Source organism: Mixophyes fleayi, chromosome 7 (assembly GCF_038048845.1).
Source record: "Mixophyes fleayi isolate aMixFle1 chromosome 7, aMixFle1.hap1, whole genome shotgun sequence".
Taxonomy (NCBI): Eukaryota; Metazoa; Chordata; class Amphibia; order Anura; family Limnodynastidae; genus Mixophyes; species Mixophyes fleayi.
The window spans coordinates 145,566,917-145,588,366 of NC_134408.1; the positions used below are offsets into that span (position 1 = coordinate 145,566,917).

A 21,450-nucleotide genomic window follows, 5' to 3' on the forward strand; every position below is an offset into this window, starting at 1 on the left:
ACTTTTTTGTGGAAATGTTTAGAGAATATGGGGAAATGTTTTCACTATTTTACTGCCCATTTACCCCATGTTGGCAACATCTCCACCAATATCTTTAAAGTCTTTAATTGATTATCTAAAACATACATCCCGTATATTGTATGTTTGTTACTTTCCAGGATGGAAACATTGGACACAAGGCTGAAGACATCGTTTGGCTTTTGTAACAATTACCATCTAAAATCGGATTGTCCCTTATTGCTACAGAACAGCCTCTATAGTCTCGCGGATGGTCTGTTAACCCTTCTGGAGATCTACAGAACATCCCTCTTTTATAAATACCCAGTTATAGATACATAGTAATAGTATACTGCTTATACTGTTCCGGTCACATCTATATTTCCAGCCAATCCTAGACACAATTGTAATGCAAACTTCTCTTGAGGCTTGTTATTGGTATACCTGATGATATAAGCCATGGGGGAAACTGATGGGAACTATTCACAGAGTTCCCATAAGAACTAGAGATACTTGAACATATCACCCATTCCTTTTAAACATATTAAGGGCTATTTTTGCTTCCTATTTAGGATATGTCCAACCTCTAGAGGTCCAATATCTTAGAGAATAAACAGTTTATCGACCAGATCGTACGGAAACCTCATCTAGTTTATTCATGTTAGTTGTCATATAAAAAACGGCAACATATCAGTAAAAATTGATGGCGTTATCAACAGGATTGAAACCTCTCACAGCCCTGAAAAGCGTTAATGATTACACACAGGGAAGTATGGAGGAAATGTGCACATTGAGAAGGAGACCGGTCCATACAATGTAATTGTCTGATAGATTTGTAATTGCATGACTCCCATGTGATGTAGAGCATGTTAAAGTCCATGTATCAACTGCACACTACATGTCGGTGGCTTAACCAATATTCACAAGTTTTAAGTTCTTACTGCTCAGATGTTACTATTCCAACAGCATGATAGTTTGTATAAGGGGTAGTACAGCCATGGCCTTCTGGATGGTACAAATTCATAGATCTATGGTTTTAGTTCATGGGGGAAAAAAAGTATATTACTACTGATTGTTCCTCAACCATGGATTAAACTGAGTCTGTGAGCTTAAACCAAAACCTGTTCACTCTTTCTTTCTAGCTCCAATATGTAACACATTCTTCTATGATTCTTACTCTACTCAAACCTTCATGGTGATAGAATTCTTCTCTAAATAAATGCTATGAAAAGCAAAGGAATTGCTAATCAACATAGTAGGGAATGATTCCATAAATCCTAGCAGTTGGCCATGTAACCACCATCGTTTGCTTTGGAGAATTGGGGCAGGGATTTTATATGTAGTTATGTCAGGGGCCACCAAAAATACATTTTCTTGTTGTCTTCACCCAAGAGATAATTCCATTGTCCATCTCATGGACACTATCAACCGCACAATCGGTGACTATGAATGGTTGGAAGGGTTGAGCTCAATGTATAGGTGTAGGAAGAGTTGTGTACATGTCTCCTTGGTGAGACTTAGTCTTTGGAGTCATGAGTAAAGTGTTCAACACTTAAGATAAAGAATCGTTGAGGTTTCTGATGTGTTTTTTTTTTATTTCTTTCAGGACACCTGGGGCAGATGAATTTGGATCCACCAGCTGGAAAGAACTGATGAAGAAGACGAAAAAGAAGAAGAAAACAGGGAGAAAGAAGGATAAAAAGGAAATGAAAGGGAAGGGGGAAGGCGGGGAGGAGAAACGAGTGAAGAAACGGAAGAAAGAAAAGAAGAATGCAAGTGACAAAACATTGAGGAAAGAGAGGAAGCAAGTCAAGGGAAGAGTGATGAAGGAGAATTGAAGGGACAGAGAAGGCTGAGACAACTGGAGAAAGTTCATGGTCTTATGGAGCACGAGCAACGAGTAAAGAGGTTAGAGACCTGGGAGAATGGACTTTCCAAGCGCAGAACCCAGGTGGACACCATAGAAGGAAAATCTAGAAGACAAGGAACAAGAAGGAATTGCTGAAGGAATTTCTGAATTATAAGATGAATGGAAGAGTAATTAGTTGAAAAACAAAGACCTGATAAAATCTGATGTTGATTTCAGTATCTAAAGATTACTTGGCCAGTCATGTCTAGTTATTTAAACAAATAAACAGCTGAGCAATCTTAGAAAAGACATCAATGTAGCTGACTCGCTCTATTAATTAGTAAAAAATAAATGAATGTTGTAAATTATAACGTGAGCCGACTTTATAGCTATCGAGTGGAGAACTTTTTGATTTTTTTTGAAGCTATGGTCAAAATGTTCTGGGATGGATAAAAATATGCAAAAAACAGTCAATTAAAGTGGAAGTATCTTTATTTAATAACCTATATATTTTGTGCTGATTAAATCAAGGACTGTCATAGTGTAAAGAAAGAAAAACAAGCTTGTTGCTTTAATATCATTGTAGTACGGTAAGTCCTAACACTATCTACTTGTATGGGGGAGCTTTGCATACCACAAAAAAGAAATTCAATTTAATTTACGTCACATCCTGGCCTTGATGATATGGTAGAGTACAGAAAAGGACATTTTAATATATGGAAGACGAAGATAACAATTTAGAGTAGTAGTAAAAGATAATATTACAATTTGTAGGTAAGGTTTTGACCTGGAAAGGAATAAAAAACCTGTTTTCTTGAAGGGTTGGGAAGAATATATAATATTTGCGGGAAGAGACATTTAGAGTTAGCGGACAGATAGTTCCGGATGGATATAGCGACATTTTCAAAGAATTGAAACAAAAAATATAGATGGATAAAGATAATGAAAAGTTTGGAATACGTCTGAAAGGAAAAGGGAGATAGGATTGGGACAGAAGAGTGGAAAGCTAAAGGGACAATGTTTTGTAATGGGTAGATTATTGGCAGACTTGTGTATTTTAAGTGTGGAACATAAATCAGAGAATTAACAGATCATAATCATCATCTATTTATATAGCGCCACTAATTCCGCAGGTCTGTACCGAGATCTCACTGACGTCAGTCCTTGCCCTATAGGAGCTCACAATCTAAATCCCCTACCATGCACAGACCGAGAGACTTAGGGCAATTTAAAAGCAGCCAATTCATTTACCAGTATGTTTTTGGAGTGTGGGAGGAAACTGGAGCACCCGGAGGAAACCCACACAAACACGGGGAGAACATACAAACTCCACACAGATAAGGGCATGGTCGGGAATCGAACTCATGACCCCAGTGCTGTGAGGCAGAAGTGCTAACCACTGAGCCACCAGGCTGCCTTATCACAATGGCCTTTCCTAATATTAGAGCATAAAATTATAGTCTGTATAAATCACCCCTATTTCACAAAGTTCAGTCCGTGCCGTGTAGTCAGTGGGTGGGTCTTTTGTTTAATCCACAGACCCACGTTTTAGAGAGAGGGAAGCGCAGAGGTGAGTTAGCGCCTTTTTACAGGTGCAAATCGCATGTATTTTGAAAAAAATGTGCCCTGTAAACCAGCTGCATTATTTAAAACGGGTAAACATCCCTAAATTATGACTAACGTGCCTCTGACAATGCCATGCAGAATGCAAGGTTTACAACTCCCTTCCTTGTAAAAGTAGGATTTCCGCACTTGCCATCCAGAATTTGTATTTTTAAGCTATTTATAAACCCAGAATTGGTTGAGAAACGTGTGAAAGAGCTCTTAATGTCCACTGAACTGTATTATTATTAGTTTAATTATACAGCACCAATAATCTTACACAGGAGAAATTAGAGGGAATATTTTATGTCCTTGTTTTTCATCTGCAGCCAAAATATTAAAATGTATTTATTTCAGTGTCCCTTCCACTTTAAATGACTGTGTGACGATAGAAGAGAGGAAATTACAGGTACCAACGACAGATGATACTTTCTGAATGTTTTTTTGTTTTGTTTTTTTAAAAAAGCTAATTTATTACTGTAAGCAATGTATATTTTTATTTACAAAAGGAGAGTGATTATTTGGTACTTCACCGTTGTAAAGTGTATATTTTGCTGCTGTAAAATTGTACAATTATTTATAATAAATAGATCTATGTGAATACAACTCGTGTATTGTACTTGTCTTGGTGAGTATACGGATGTGTACAAGTGTGTGCATGGCGTATAGCGTGCATTTCATTTACAGCAGATAGTCCTTGTGGATTCATTGTGTAATAAAAAGTAAAATAACTGCACAACTAAATACGTTCACACAACCAGGCATAAAAATATAAATGTGTACCTTCATCATCATCATCATCATCATCATCTGCTATTTATATAGCGCCACTAATTCTGCAGCGCTGTACAAAGAGCTCGCCCACATCAGTCCAACGAAAACCAAAAATAGGGCACATAAGGATCTCTAAAGATATAAGAGACAAAGTATTGATCCTACTTAAAGTGGATACTTGTATATAAGAAGCACTTAAAACATTGCTATTAGGCAATTTGGGAAATTATATTAAAGTTTAACTGATGTTGTGTAGTGAAGGAGGTGAACTATACCGCCTGGCCTGTTCCTAGATGTTAATGCAAACCATCGTTCAGAAATTTCTTGCTACACGCTGCTATATTTCTTTCCATTCCATTTCCCAAATCACAGACTTAGATTTATAAACTGCCAAGTACCGTTATATAATCCATCACACTTTGTACAAAATAAATTGACATATAGAACAGATAATTTCTCTTATCATATAGAAGTTTCTTATCTCTCCCTAAAAGTAGCACAATCCTGGTTTCTAACTGATGTACGTTTATGAAAACATAAGACCAAGAAGGACAAGGTGTAACTTGAGGATTTCAACATATTTTAATTACAAAATATTGCAAGACAACCATTTGATCAGTTAAAGGTGCAGTCCCTTCTGAAAATGCCTGGATTGTCTATGTCTCTTAGGTTTTAGACTCAAGATGCTGTTAATGATTTAGATTGCCAAGTGTCATGCCGTTACCGTGCCAACCACAGTCACTATATTCAGAGAGGTTTTGAAACTTAATATAAACTTCACAAGCCCACCCCCCCCCCCCCCCCTCTATCACTTGACTGCAAAGGAGCTTGGCGACTGACTGGCTCCACTTAGCGATAATCCAGTGATAAATCATTTAAATCTACACTATAGAGCAATGAGAACAATAAGTTCTATTAGAACCTCCTGGAAAGATTACTTTCGGCAAAATTTGCTGTTAAAAATGGCAAAGGCCTCTAACATATTTCTTATCAGTCTCTGATTATTTTCATGTTCCATTGTGGTGTCTAACGCACCACTGTGTGACACAAAGTTAATATATATAACTTTGAATCATAAGACTACGTCATACGCCCCTAGTTCTCTGTGTCTTATTCCTATCAAATGGGTGGCCATAATGCTGAAAAATGTACTTTAGTGGGGGCACATATTACCTGGATTCTTAAGCCCAAGACAGAAATATTATGATGCAGAAGAGGGTGAAGTGCAATCTCTTAGCTTTCCTTGAATGACAGACCAGCTCTGTTACTCACTGCATGCAGCCATATTTCTGTAAAAGACCATCCCACATCCCCTGTCACTGACTTGAGTTCATATGTCCTGACCTGTTGGCAGCAATACATGCTACAGCAATCTTTTATGTACCTGTAAATTACAAAAAAAGAGACAACCAGAGCAAACTATTGCCGTTATCATCATGGCATTTTCTTGCATACAGCAAAATAGCACCCGATTTGAGATACATTATAATAACAGCCTCCCCATCAGAAAAAGCTGTCATCGTCGCCCACCCTGGCAGACTCCTAATTTAGGGTGAAACCTCCTGATCCCCCAGGAGAGGGTCCTTTCCTGCCCATGGACATGAAGCTTTAAAGTGTTCTCACTTTGTGGATTTATTTTTTCAAAACTTCCTCCTAGATTGACCTAACTGGCTCCTAACAATTATACAACGTTGTCCATTCCCCCATGAGTGACTCAATATTCCTTTGTAATTCCATTGAGGTTCAGGATTACAGTAAACTCCCTCTAACATTCCCATGGCTTCTAATGCTGTTCTCTGGCAGTCAGGCCTGTGTGTCAGGGCGAGGGTTAAGTGGCGGCGTTAAGCATTGTGACAAAGGTGAGTGTTGTCACATTATGCCAAATCCGGTGCACTTGAGACAATGGGATTGTAAATTTAGCCGATTTTTGCATATCTCAATTTTTTTTTTATTTTTTTTTTAGCAATTAGTGGTTAATGATTAGAGACCGTTTTCCTGTCCCTGCACTAGAGTGAGCTGGTCTCGGCAAGCCTCATCCTGCTGCATTACCCTGTGATCTCACCTCTCTGGGTCAGATACTCTGTGACACATCAGGAAGTCCTGAAAGTACCAGGCTGTGTGTACAGCGTCGATCCTATGATACTTTATTACCCACCTGGGGTACCGGCACCTCCCAATTTAACCAGGACGGTGCCAGGCTTAAGCACTGGACATCGTCAACCTGCAAAATTTATTTTCCTAGAATCCAGGCTCCTGGTATACCGGTGTTTAACGGGAAGACGTTCCTGAAACTCTCTTGCTGCGGATTTGGGGAACTGAGCAAAAATCACTGCAGTTTTCTGTTTAATTCCTTTTCAAATAGAAAGCAAAGGACACAGGGAACGTTGGCTCTTGTGATGTGAATCTAGATCAAAATAAAAGTTCTATTATCAGTTTAATAAGGTGGATTACAGGAAGCAATGGCCGTTATTTCAGTGATAAGTGCCCTGTTGCTGATTGCAATGTATTCAGAGCGGGAGGACGCAGAATGAGGGGGTTAGATCGGGACAGACACTCTAAGGAAGGGAACGAGTGAACAGGAGGACAAGGTAGCAAAAAGACAGGAGGTGAGAGGAGAAGGGGGCGGAGGGCATTGGCCCACCTAGATCTATGCAGTGCCAGACAGCTCCCCTCTGTGGTCAGGCCCAGCATCTTAAACCCACATCCCCAGACCACAGAGAACACACAGCCCAGCCCAGCAAAACAAGACGGATATTAAAAATAATCACAGTTAGGACCTTGGAAAAGTTCAAAACGACCTGATCACCTATATTTAAACCAAAAGCAAACAGGGATTTGAGGCAGAGAGGCGTGTGTCACAGAGGGGGGCAGAGGGAGAGGACCGCTCCTCAAATAACACCTTTTAATTGCCAGAGAGCTTAGAGATACGAATGGTTTATGCAAAGCTGTCCCATGTTATGAAATAGGTGTTATACATTTATCTAATAATGTAACTAATGACTGGTGCCTATACTATGGGCCATATATTTTATATATCATCATCATCACCATTTATTTTACATAGCACCACTAATTCCGCAGCGCTGTACAGAGAACTCACTCACATCAGTCTCTGCCCCATTGGGGCTTACAGTCTAAATTCCCTAACATACACAGACAGAGACAGACAGAGAGACTAGGGACAATTTGTTAGCAGCCAATTAACCTACTAGTATGTTTTTGGAGTGTGGGAAGAAACCGGAGCACCTGGAGGAAACCCACGCAAACACGGGGAGAACATACAAACTCCTGACATATCACTTTGATATATTAATATAGTCGTTTGTGGAGTTCTGTGACCATATTGTTCTCTCTCCAGAAAGATAAGTTACTGCTAAATAATTTCTATCTGGTGGTTTTATGTATCATAGAGTGACGATTACCTATCACATAGTTACTTTTATATTTCAAGTATAGCTAGAGCTACCCCATCTTTCTGCTGTGACTGTATTGTCTATTTCTGCCTAATGTGTCACAAAATCTTCACCTATGTGGACAGTATGGGGGGAGATTTAATTGGCCGCAAGGTGTCGCAGGACATTTACCTCAATGCCGGTCATTACGGTAAGGAATCTCCTCCGCTTGTTGTTCCTCGCACTGCACCCCTGTGGGTGAATTGTCTGCTACCGGTGGTGGAGGGGACGGGGATTGGGGTTCCCTGGAATTTTTGGAAATTCTGTAAGATTGGGCAACTATATTTTAATGAAGACCTCCTGTGTCCTTAAATACTTGTCCGTATTAACTCTGTATAGTCTGAATGGACAAAGCTCCTCTTGCAAAAAAGGCGATCTCCAATATGCTAATTTAAAGAGGATACCTAACTCCCCTCCCCCAGTTCATCTGGTGACAGGTCCTTCTTAAAGGGACATTATATTGAAACATCATTTATTAGAAAAATAAATCTATGTGTTAAGACTTATCTTGCTGAATAAAGTATCTTTGTACTAAAGGCACCTATATCCCAATAATGTGATCTCTCCTATTGACTACAGTCCAGTGTTGGCTAACCTGTGACACTCCAGGTGTTGTGAAACTACAAGTCCCAGCATACCCTTCCAGCAATAAGCTGCTCTATATTGGCAAAGCATTCTGGGACTTGTAGTTTCACAACACCTGGAGTGTCACAGGTTAGCCAACACTGGACTATACAGATACAAGCAGCATGGCCACTGCCACTCCGGTTATTAAAGACATAGAATTGTGTTGCAGGGTATTCAACAAATATTACCCAAATGTTTTACACACAAGCTATGCAAAATGCAGGGATGCACCAGGTATTCGGTCAAAAGATTCTGTCGAATACCAGATCAATCCTTACTTTGTGCATTAAGGGACATTAATGAAACAAAGCTGATGTGTGATTGTATCTCCTGGCTGTGATCTCCACTAAAATTATAGGGAAAACAAGACTCCGATATGGTTGGCGGAATCCTGAGGATTCGCCTGCAACCGGAAAGATTCTTCGTATTCATCTAAAGGTTCTAAAAAGGAAAAGTGGAGATGTTGCCCATAGCAACCAATCAGATTCTAGTTATCATTTTTCGAGACTGTGCTAGATAAATGAGCTAGAATCTGGTTGGTTCTTGTGGTCAACATCTCCACTTTTCCTTTTTAGAACGTTTAATAAATCTCCCCCATAAGTCTTGCATTTGTTGCAGCCCTACTGAACAGATAGCAAAATAATCCCTATTTATAGACGCTGTATGGTTCCCCTTTAAGAGGTCACTGGCCAGTGGGGAAGAGGTAAACCGTTTGCTCCTATTCTGAAAAATCTCATTGATGGGGACCTTTGTAAAATAAGTGCCCCCACCTGGCATCTCTCCCGACACCGCAGTCAGTTCTGTGCCCAGCTCAATATTTGTGATATCTTTTTTGTGTATGTTACTAATTTTTATCTGCGGTCTGTGGGATGCGGGAGACGTCAATTCTTGGGACGGATCTGTTTCTAAGCCCACAGGAGCAATGCCCGGACTATTTATTCTCTCTCCGTCCTCTCCCCTGGGTTTCACTGGCAACGTTTTATTTTGAGTACAGGGTAAATATGTGACTATTTTAGACAGTTTTTTCTTTTTTCTAAATGCCATCAGAATAAAATAAAAAAAAAACAATTACTGTTAAAACAAAAATAAAAATAATAAACACACACAAAAAAGCCATATTATAAAATGAAGAACCCAACTGAAAAACAAACAAACACAATAAATACAACGTAACTAATTATATCCTCCATGCATTCTTAATGTAAGTACTTTAAAGCATCAATACCAGTTTGACTGTCGTATTACCCTACACAATATAATATAATGAAGTGTCGCATGCAGAAGAGAGAATAATGTTGTCCCAAGGTGATTAATAAACAGGAATGATACATATAAAATATAATGGAATATAAACCCCCTCAATGTCATTAACAATCCGCAGATGTTATCATTTCTGTATATGTCAGATGTCCCGTTCCCACTGGGCAGGTACGACTCCTTACTGACTCCGAGTCTGTGCACTATGTTATAATATTACAAGTAAAACAGATGCAATAAAAGATTCTAACATTTGGATTTGTTTTTGAGATTTTCACAGCTGATGACATTTTGCTTTTCATTCATTACCCATATTAAATTTTCTATGATTTGTTTTTATCTAGAACATTCTGCTGCGGCAAAAACTGGAGGCTGCTTCCCCGCAATGGCACTGACCACATTAGTGTCTGGTGAGAAGATCCCCATCTCAGAACTCCGCCAAGGAATGCAAGTTCTGGCCATGGACAGTTACGGCCGCACCACGTACAGTGACTTTGTCACCTTCTTGGACCAAGATCCCAAATCGGTGCTTTCTTTCCAGGTGATCGAGACGATGGACCCACCTCGAAGGCTTTCCCTAACCCCGACTCATCTCATCTTTGTAGCGAACAATTTTTCCACCCCGGCTGATGACTTCAAAGCGGTGTTTGCTAGCCACATAAGACCCGGTCAATATATCCTCGTGTCTGGAGCGCCCGGTCTTGTGCCGGCTAGAGTAAGCTCAGTGAGTATGCAGACGGACACTGGAGTTTATGCTCCCCTCACTCAGCATGGGACAATATTGGTGGACGATGTAGTCGTTTCCTGTTTCGCCTTGGTACAAAAACAGAGGCTGGCACAGTTTGCATTTGGACCTTTGCGGGTATTATACAGTCTAGGTGCAATAGTCGGCAATGAGTCCTCCGAACACGTAGGTCTCCACTGGTATGGTCGGTTTCTATATCAGCTGGGTCGAATGATCCTCAACAAGAACGAGTTCCATCCATTGAGTCTTCTGCAACTGGAAAGCTGAGTTTCACACAAGAGACTGTGGAAACCAAAAATATGAGATAACCCTGAACTGTATTCTATAGGGTGGATAAACCGTCTCGTTCTGCGTAGTCTACTGACCTACAAGAAGAGATATAGAAAGGCTATCTGTAGCTTCGAGGCTATATCTTGCTTCACGTAGATTTCCGTCCGGGACATAAATAGAAGCTAGAAATCCTCTTATATTAATTATCAATTGAATTGGTAATGATCGCTGGTCTTTATTTATGTGTTCATAACCTAACCATGGGACACATCCAACGACTATTAAACAAGACTGCGCCCAATCATCTTGCAGAAACCATCTGATCTGTCTAATGGTACCGTGATAGCATCAGGATGGAGAGACCTTTTGTACAGTAGCACTTCAGTGGCCTAAAGATACCAGCTCCGACAATCAAGTTTCTAAGCAGTAGATGGTTTTTCTACGTCCGGCATTGCCCAGACCTTCCAATGACTGACGTATGTTCCCAGGACTCGTTAGTAAGACCCAGTAGTCTAGTGGGTTCATAAAGAAACTAATAGTTACTAGACCTATGTGGTCTTCATCTAAAACATTGAATAAACCCAATGGTCTGGTCTGCTAGTGTTTAAATTTCCAAGGTACTAACCAAAGAAGGAACTGACACTAAAATGTTTACCCACAGAAAGATCTGAGATACAGGTGCGGCTGTCTACTTTTAAATTGCAATAAATCAGACTTCTGTATAGAAGAAGGCTCGAAAAACCAAATCATGGAAAGAGATGAAGTCATGAAACATGAATTGTTCCATATAAATGTTAGACCGTATATATAAATACTAGACTTGTATGTTGGTACAAAAAAAATGTCTGCTACTATAGGGTGGTACATTCTAAGGGGTGGAGGATGAATTCTGATCGAATCCCAGTTATTGAGAAAGTTCTGTAAAAGAATGACATAATTTATTATAAAACAGACAGGATAAAATTACCCTCTTTGACTGCCAAGTCCTGCGTGTGCTTGAAGCATTGTTCATAGGCTTCTTGTCTACCGATCGCTCAATGAAATCTTACTTTACATCAATTCAGCTGGTGCTATGCAGCTTAAAACAAACTCATGTATGTCTGCACCAGTGTAAGGGGCTTCATAATGAAATAACGTGTACTTACCTGGTATTTACGGTCTTTCAAGCAGAGGTTGTAGAGCATTCCATTGCATGCCTCTCACAAAACATATCGACTCATATCCTTACCACCAACCCCACCATATTTATTTTATTATGCAACTGTGTACTATAGGTGTATAAATGTTTCTTGTTTATATATAAATATATAAGACAAAGTTATTAATATTATATTTCTGCCAGTACTTATATGAAGGGGAAAGGATGTTTTTAAGGTAAAATGATTTAGTATGTTGTGAAAGCTCTGCGGATATTTGGATTGTTGGGGTACGGCTATGGGCAACAGCTATGCACCCCAGGCAGGGAACTGATTTAAGCACATTTCAGCTCAGGTCTTCCAATAAAATTACATTCTGACGTATCTCAAGTGTTCGTCTCTTCTCTTTATACAAGAAGTGGTTACAGTCCACAAGACAACGACACTTAAAACATGATGTAAAAAACGAGTCGCTCCCTAGACAGAAGACATTTGACAACAAGTTGGATGTATGACTGGCAACATTTGACAACAATTGGATGTATGACTGACGACATTTTAAAACAAGTTGGATGTATGACTGACGACATTTGACAACAAGGTGGATGTATGAAGGATGACATTTGACAAGTTGGATGTAGGACTGACAACATTTGACAACAAGTTAGATGTATGACTGACGACATTTGAAAACAAGTTGGATGTTAGACTGACGACATTTGAAAACAAGTTGGATGTTAGACTGACGACATTTGAAACCAAGTTGGATGTATGACTGACAACATTTGACAACACGGATGTATGACTGATGACATTTAACAACAAGGTTGATGTATGACTGACGACACTTGACAAGTTGGATGTATGACTGACGACATTTGACAACAAGGTGGATGTATGACGACATTTGACAACAAGTTGGATGTATGACTGACGACATTTGACAACAAGTTGGATGTATGACTGACAACATTTGACAACACGGATGTATGAATGATGACATTTAACAACAAGGTTGATGTATGACTGACGACATTTGACAACAAGTTGGTAGTATGACTGACGACATTTGACAGCAAGTTGGTAGTATGACTGATGACATTTGACAACAAATTGGATGGATGAATTTACAGATTATTTTCACTACACAATCTTCCTGCAGTTTCACAGGGGACCTCACGTCCTGATTCTGGACATTAGTCCTGTTCACGTCAAACTTGCCATCGCACTGACATGCAGGGGATGGTTGAACTACTCTGTGCTGCTGTTAATATGCTAATGTTCTTATTGGCTGCAGGTTATTCCAGCCCCGCCGGCTTCATCTACTGCACATCTGTGTTTACCCTTTTCTGAATAATGACTACAATAGGTGCTCTGACTCCGAGACCGATTTAACTTATATTTTGCCAGCCCAGGCCTCTATTCTACAGCTCCCCCCTCCCCTCCCTCTCCAGCAGTCCATGGCCTCAGGGTCCACAGAGTTCCTTCTGAATGAAAGAAATAAATGGATTACTAGTAATTAAAAATTGGTGGTTGGTTGCAGAAATGTGGTAAAATGATGACATGAGAGGTAACCTGCTACCCCTGTAATTATCCTACCCTATGTTGCTTTTCCACAAACCTGGGCCTGTGTGACCACAAAAAAACAAACACACTGCGCAGGCCAAGGCTATTATTATTATGACTTATATAACGACAGCATACTGAATGAATACATGCACCTTACCTGTACCCCTCTGCCCTAACAGAACCTACTGTATGGTCTTCTATGCATAGATAGGTTGTTTGCATAGAACAACCTGCAGAATATAAGTAAATAATAGAAACATTAAGTCATTTTGCTGCTGCCCCACAAACAGTGGTGCCCTGTTCATGTGGCTGCTGAGGCTTATACAGTACAGATCCCAGACCTGACCACACCTGCAATGATGTTACACATATACCTTACCACCAGGCAATGCCCAGTATCTTACATTGTTAGGATTATCCCACTTCAGTAGATTGAAAGGAGGACGCTGGAAGGACTTAAAGGAATTATGGGGAAGAGAAAGCTGATAATGGAACTGTACTCAATATTGAGCTCTACAAGTAGACTTGCCACCACCATCACAGAAATAAGGTAAAGCCTTATAACAGAAAATACTTTTAGACATCCATCCTTTGATATTTATATACCATGGAGGAAAAATACATGAAAACTGGCTAACAAATATGTGTCCTAACCCACAGCAAAGAGATGTTTGCTTTCATCTTCCTAAATGCACCATAAAAAGGTAGACTTTGCAACAGATTACAGCACCTTTTCCCGTGTACCAGTTTTCATAAGCGTCCCACATTATCTTCTTCCATTAACTAATCAGCACTTAGTCCATTCATACACGTCTCTTATTCTGTCCTAATATAAAAATCCTCAACCTTCTCTATTCTTCATGTCCCCCCACCCTGTGACTACTCTCAAACCTCCTCATTCATTCCCCTCCACTCTCACATTGCATAATCTCATTCCCCTCTTCTCCCAAATTGTCTCATTCATTCCCCTTCATTATCAAACCTTTTCATTCATTCCCCTCTGCATTCTATAATCTCCTTCCACTCTCCTTCCAAATTGTCTCATTCTTTCCCCCTTCATTATCAAACCTCATTCATTTCCCTCCACCCTCACATTGTATAATCTAATTCCCCTCTTCTCCCAAATTCTCTCATTTATTCCCCGTTCTCACCATTTGTTTCATTCATTTCCCATCATACTCAAATTCTCCTCATTCAGTTCCGACTCCTCTAAAGTCATCAAATGAATTTTCAAAGCCTCAACACATGTTCTCATATGTTCCTCATTCAGTCCCATCCAATCTCAAAAAATCTTTATTTGGTCACCTACTCTCAGATTCTCCTCAATAATCCCCTTCCTAAAGCTGGGTACACACTACAGAAATTTCGACCAACTTTTTATACCGAGCGATTTTACATGCGATCGATGTTCCGATCGCTCGGTCCATGGACTGCATACACACTAGCCTTGTTTAGGACGATAAAGGGAAGAGCGGACGTCCCTTTAGCGACTTTTTACAGCCATGTTGTCGTGAGCAATGACTGTAATTTCGTACTCACTGTTGTGGATCGGTCGGAAGTTTATACACACTACACAGCGGAAACGAGATTTGACCGAAAATATTAAACAGTACGACCAATCAAATGAGGCGATAATCGGCCATTTGGGCAGACTTTTGACCATCGTGTCACTGCACACACTGACCCGACTTTTAAACAAGCGGTCGTATGTCGGCTGTTTGAGGCGATTATTGGATGAAAACAGTGTAGTGTGTACCCAGCTTTAGTCATCATTCCCCCTTCTCTCATAATTTTATTTCAATTGTTCAGTTTGTTTTCTAACTAATCTCCCTCCATTGTCACATCAACCACTTCCTAAATGACCCAATTCCTTCACCTCCCTCAAATCCTCCTCACTCATTGCTCTATTGCAGCCCAGGGATGTAATTCTGTTTTTCAATAATATTACAGAATAACTTAATAGCAAATAAACCCTGTGTCAATATAGAGTTTATGTTCATTGGGAAACAATTGATGATAAGTAGGTAAAGTACAGTTATTCTTACATAAATGTTACATTTACTGATGATTGACATATTGTTTTCACCAGGGAAAGTTCACCAGCAACAATGTATCACAATCTGATGATGATCCAAAACCAATGTTTCTTTGCTCAATGTATTTCAAGGTTTGTTTATTTTCTCAGAGAAAGCTGATCTCCATCAACATTGAAATATTTACTTTTTCAATAGCCAGCCACATAAAAAAATGCATACAGCAACAGTGTATTAGTGAGAATTAGACCTGAAGATGTTTTAACTGTGACTATAAATTAGAAGTAGGAACTTTCATCCCGATGATCATATACAATATATTGACCTCATGCTGACATGCCCCAGAGAGAATAATGTGATTAATAGGACTGTACTGCCCTCTTCAGGCTTTCACAGGAAATACACCCTCACTTTGCACACTACAGATATTTTCTGAAACTGGGGCAAAGCACCTATAGATATTTCTTCCAGTGGTTCTCTTCTCATCACACCCTTCATAGACATGTTCTACAGCTTCTATAGAGGTGTCACTTTTTTGTGTTTACAGTTCTCCTGCTCTTTTTCAGTTATGCCACAAAGCTGTCTTTTTTTAAAAAAAAAAAAGTTGTAATTTTGTTAACTATCATCATCATCATTTACTTATATAGCGCCACTAATTCCGCAGCACTGTACAGAGAACTCACTCACATCAGTCCCTGCCCCTTTGGGGCTTACAGTCTAAATTCCCTAATATACATACACACACACAGACACACAGACTAGGGTCAATTTGTCAGCAGCCAATTAACCTGCCAGTATGTTTTTGGAGTGTGGGAGGAAACCGGAGCACCCAGAGGAAACCCACGCAAACACGGGGAGACCATACAAACTCAAGAAGGGCATTTAGAGGACACAAGAAGGGCACTGAGATTTTCAAAGATTAAAAAATTAATGCATCCATCAAATAACAATGTTTCATGTTGTGTGAAGTGTTTGCCTTGGTGGCTCAGAAGTTTAATTAATGTCCACACTGAAATCCTGATTCTACCCTATAGTACATGAATTAACAACATCATCGTCATAATTTATTTATATAGCACCAGCATATTCCGGAGTGCTTGAAAACTGGGAACAAACACAGTAATTAAACAATACCGAATAGAGACAGATGTCAGCTGCTCCTGCTCACAAGCTTACAATCTATTAGACATAATGACCCCAAAGTGTGTCTCATTTCACCAGGAACAAAATGCCTGTTTATTTCTCATTTGCAAAAACCTTGGTTGACTTTATAGACCTCATTTAGAGTCGGAACCAAAGTCCATTTTAGGCGCAGCCAACAAAAAAACACTACCACGCATGTGCAGCAAGCACCATATCCACCTGCATCTTGGACGCAATTAACACTTGCGACAGCTTGCGACTCACTACGAGAGAGTGGGAGGAACGCGGAATTGTGAAGGCGTGACCATGTAAATACATCCTAGTCGCAGTGAGGCACAGACACAGCACACGTCAAAACAGGGATAAAGCTGTGCGGCAGGAATTAGGTGGCACAAGTGGATAGGTAGCTGCAGGAACTGGCTGCAGCTCGGTAGGGTATTAAGAGTGGGACGCAACTGGGCTTGCTTGCCACTCGTAATACCCTACCAAGCTGCGGGACACTCCCACTCCTACACTTCTTAAATGGACTTTGAGTCCGACTCTAAATGAGGTCCTATAACTTTAGTTTAACATATTTAGCCAAAGTTGCAGCAGCTCGAAATAAGTTGGAAAACTGAAGTTACATAAATCTGCCTAGAATTAGGCAGACAAGCGATGGATCTGCGTTTAGTAAAGACATGCTCACTATGAGATCAGAGGCTTTTGTGACAATGCGGAGATGCGGGGATCTGATACTTGTGCCTCCATAAAACTGTAGAGGAGGCACCCGTATTTACATCTGGGCGTGTCTTGAGACTGGAAGCTCATTACACCTGGAGAGGTGGAATATGCAAATGTAAGCTCAGTACAGTAAGAAGGTCTACAGCTCAGTGTGTTGAAAGTAGGTGTGGTCATACAATAGGGGGCGTAGCTATGCATCATTGGGGCATGGCTAGCAGGTGAAAAGCACTATGCCACCCTCCAACAGAAAAAAACCCTGCATTGTTGTGTACACCATTGGCACAAGGGTGCAGTGCCCGCTCGCCAGAGCGTGACATATGTCCCAGCACTCCTGATTTTCAGGACATCTAGCACCACAGTGTAGTATATAAAGAATGCAGTGTGCACATAAAGAGTTCACAGTCTTGGCCTGCACTTTACATTGGGTGAGAATTTCTTAACTGTTTAATGTGCTGGTTGTGGAGAACAACTCATATTGACCAGCAGAGTGCAGTGTGTAACTAGTATTGGCCAGGGCTCATATTGACCAGCAGAGTGCAGTGTGTAACTAGTATTGGCCAGGGCTCATATTGACCAGCAGAGGGCAGTGTGTAACTAGTAATAGCCAGGGCTCATATTGACCAGCAGAGGGCAGTGTGTAACTAGTAATAGCCAGGGCTCATATTGATCAGCAGAGGGCAGTGTGTAACTAGTAATAGCCAGGGCTCATATTGACCAGCTGAGGGCAGTGTGTAACTAGTAATGGCCAGGGCTCATATTGACCAGCAGAGGGCAGTGTGTAACTAGTAATAGCCAGAGCTCATATTGACCAGCAGAGGGCAGTGTGTAACTAGTAATAGCCAGGGCTTTATTAAAACTGAGTGTAGAAATTTTAATTTATTGTTGAATTGGGAGCCAGGTAAATGTGATTAAAACATCATTATAATATGAGGAATTGTTCTCAGTTTCCTTTCTGTTCTTTACCCATGTTCTCTCCATTTCCCTCCAGTTCATGTTTACCAAGCCAGTCAGTAATATATTGGGAGGAGTTTGGAGAAATATAATATCACAGAATAAACATTTTTGTGAACTAATTGTAATAATGGCTAATATGTCAGTGTCTGTTCTGGTTCTGTATGTATGAACAATTGCACAGTATCACTTCTCTTGTGCTGCCTGGTGACTGCAATTCTCAGTGTTAGTTTTGTTGTAGATTAGTATTTATATACAACATAGTACAACAGTTTTGCCCAGTGATCATGTTACATATTGAGAGTCTGATTCCTTACAGCACGCAAAACAAACGCATTGTGCTTTTTTTTTTTTTAAATTGCATGTAAATCGGGCATCCGTATTTCCGTATTCAACAAAGAGTGGATCTGACGATGCGTCTGTGATGAATACGGGTCTAGGTCCGCTCTGCTCTAACAGATAATACACTGCAGGATATGTCAATACATATGTGGAATATAAAGTCCCAAAAGAATACACAGAAAAAAGTTAACGTAACCTGTTAATAATATAGTTATAAATGACAAAAGAAATTTAAAAAAAATTATTTATAAGTAAAATACAGTTATTAGGATGTAATTAATGTCTTTTGTACATAAAATACATTATTACAGTTGCTACTGATGACAAACACATGTTCTAGCTGTATACACAGTCATCACATACACCTCACCTGTAGCTGGTGAAAGTGATACGCCAGAAATAAACATACCTTAGAGATGCCCAAAGCTTGGATCGGAGGTTGCTGAGTGCACTCATCCGTAAAGTACACTGACTACGTGCATGCGCCCAGTCCCCTCCCCGTTCTGCCTCTGAAGTCGTAGGCTGTAGTAAGGGTCCTTTGCGTTTGAAGATGATTTGGACATTGATGCGTTCTCTGACATATGGTTTGTTTCTGGGCATGTGCAGAGTGACTTTACAGGTATCGGCATTTACCTACCTTAATGAATTAGGCTCAGAGCGATTAGCAGGAAAGCCTGGGACAAAGGGTGTATAAGACTTTATTGTCACAAGCGACCATTGTTCTGCTAATGAAGACCCCTGAGGCCAGTGATAAAATACAGATACATTTGTCTGGGCTGGATAAATAACTGAATAAAGCAGTTGTCATCTTGTAATGTTTATCAGAACGGGTGACATATTAACAGAGGCAGTAAATGACATATGTCACCGATGATCAGCGCAGTGGTCTCCAGGGGCCGATTGCTGAGGACAGATGTGATTATATCAGATCAACAAACATTAGTCACTGTTATAAAGTAATGTCAGACGCTTCCCTTTATCAGATATTGAAGTCACTGATTAAATGTCCACATATGCAATGAACGTACTGGAGGGGGAGCAAATCTCACCTGGGGCAGGAGGACGTCTGTGGTGACTTCACTAATCTGACAGAACTGGCTCAGAGATAGATCCCATTGTAAGATTAAATATCCCTCATTATAGCCTCTAATAACTTGTCGGATACAAAACAAAGGCGGTGTATCCCACCAGATACAGTAATACATTTCTTCTTTGTGATTCGAACCTGTTCTAAACTATTAAAAGTTCATTTCTAATGGGTACAATGTACATTACATACAATTGGATGCAGTATTGCAGGCGTGGACAGCCTGTGACTCTCCAGGTGTTGTGAAACTACAAGCCCCAGCATCCTTTGCCAGTAGATAGCCAGCAATAGCTGGTAAAGCATGCTGGGACGTGTAGTTTCACCAGGGCCATCTTAATAACATTATGGGCCCCCGGGCAAAGCAGTGCACAGATACAGATATATAGAGATAGAGATAGAGATAGATAGATGTACTTGCTCAGTGACCCTTAAAGGTTTTTTTTGCAGGTTTTTTCTTTTGCAGGATTATTTATTCTAATTAAGAGCCCTGCCTATGGGACCCCCTTGCCCGTGGGGCCCCCGGGCACCTGCCCATCGTGCCCAATGGAAAAGATGGCCCTGAGTTTCACAACACCTGGGGGTAAATGTATCAAGCTGAGAGTTTTCCGGCGGGTTTGAAAAACCAATCAGATTCTAGCTATCATTTATTTAGTATATTCTACAAAATGATAGCTAGAATCTGATTGGTTGCTATAGGCAACATCTCCACTTTTCAAACCCGCCGGAAAACTCTCAGCTTGATACATTTACCCCCTGGAGCGCTACAGGTTGTCCAGACCAGTAGTAGCGTATACAGAATTTACCAGGCACAGTTTTCCTGCCTCACGAAGCTTACTCTCTATTTTTGGTGATCGGGCAGACGTATATATCTTTGGTGACAGCGCACTGTGCTGTTTGGCCAAAATGATGTATTAACTGTTGAGCGTATTTGTAGCATACCTGTCACCTAAACACAGCGGAGGCGCTAGTGACATCACTGAGGCACGAGGCATGGTAATTATTAGCTATAACGTTTATTAGATAGCTCTAGGTTTAGGAAAATAGTATTATATGCAATGACTATAGAGGGCTGGTTTTTCCAGTAATGGAGACACTAATCTGTCCCTTTTTTCCCATTCATGTTGGGCTGTGATGAATGAGTGTTGATGGGAGGCAGCAGCGTTAATCTGTATCATTAACATGACAATACGGTGACATGGAAACATTGTAGGAGGAGCTGAACCCACCTTGACCTCTCTGCATCTGTGTCGGGCATCGAGCAGGCAAAAAGTTCCCAGCAGTCCCTACTTTCCTCACCTTCTGTCACTTCACACGTCTGGCCCACCGCTCGTCACATCGCCAACCAGACTTGTCCTCATGTTATTATGATCGATTTCTTCTGCTTTTCCCATTTCTTTTCCAACTTCTGCAACCTGTGTTGTATTCCTCACCTAGTGTTAATGGCATTTTTTTTAACAGTTAATTCAACACAGATGGTTTGCAATTGGAAGGAAGTGGGAAAAGCAGAGACTATGATAACATTGTGGAAAGGAGTCAGGTTTGCAGCGTGAACATGTGAATAGTACAGATCTACAGAGCGTCAGAATATTTTTATATACATTTTCCTGCTACTATTTTTATTCCCTTTTTTTTGCATTTTCAGTTCTGCAGTTACAAGGACCTTTATTCATCTCATCATTAATAGTTAACTCTGGAATAAAAACTAAATGAAGAGTTCAAAAGAACATTTACTCTGATGAAATTGTAAAATTAAAATAAAGAACAGGGGGGTCCTGCAGTGATTAAAAAAAAAAAAATGGTGAAGAATGTTCAGGTTTCTGATAATAATGAAGGTTTATGATAATAGGTGGATTTATTATTTTAATTCGTTTTTTTTAAATATTCAATAAATGAGTC

The 21,450-nt window shown here is 40.2% G+C and overlaps 1 protein-coding gene across 2 annotated transcripts in view; it reads left to right on the forward strand.

Annotated features, from left to right (window-relative positions):
* Nucleotides 1-12,093, forward strand: part of IHH (Indian hedgehog signaling molecule) — a 53,239-nt gene extending 41,146 nt beyond the window's left edge. The window contains exon 4 of one of the 2 annotated variants that reach the window (XM_075181031.1): nucleotides 1,604-4,054. In XM_075181031.1, the coding sequence (XP_075037132.1) occupies nucleotides 1,604-1,835 (232 nt within the window). In that variant the 3' untranslated portion in view covers nucleotides 1,836-4,054. Of the gene's footprint in view, nucleotides 1-1,603; nucleotides 4,055-9,902 lie in introns of those variants that run through there. The other variant, XM_075181030.1, reaches the window with a different exon arrangement.
* The last annotated feature ends 9,357 nt before the right edge of the window (nucleotides 12,094-21,450 follow it).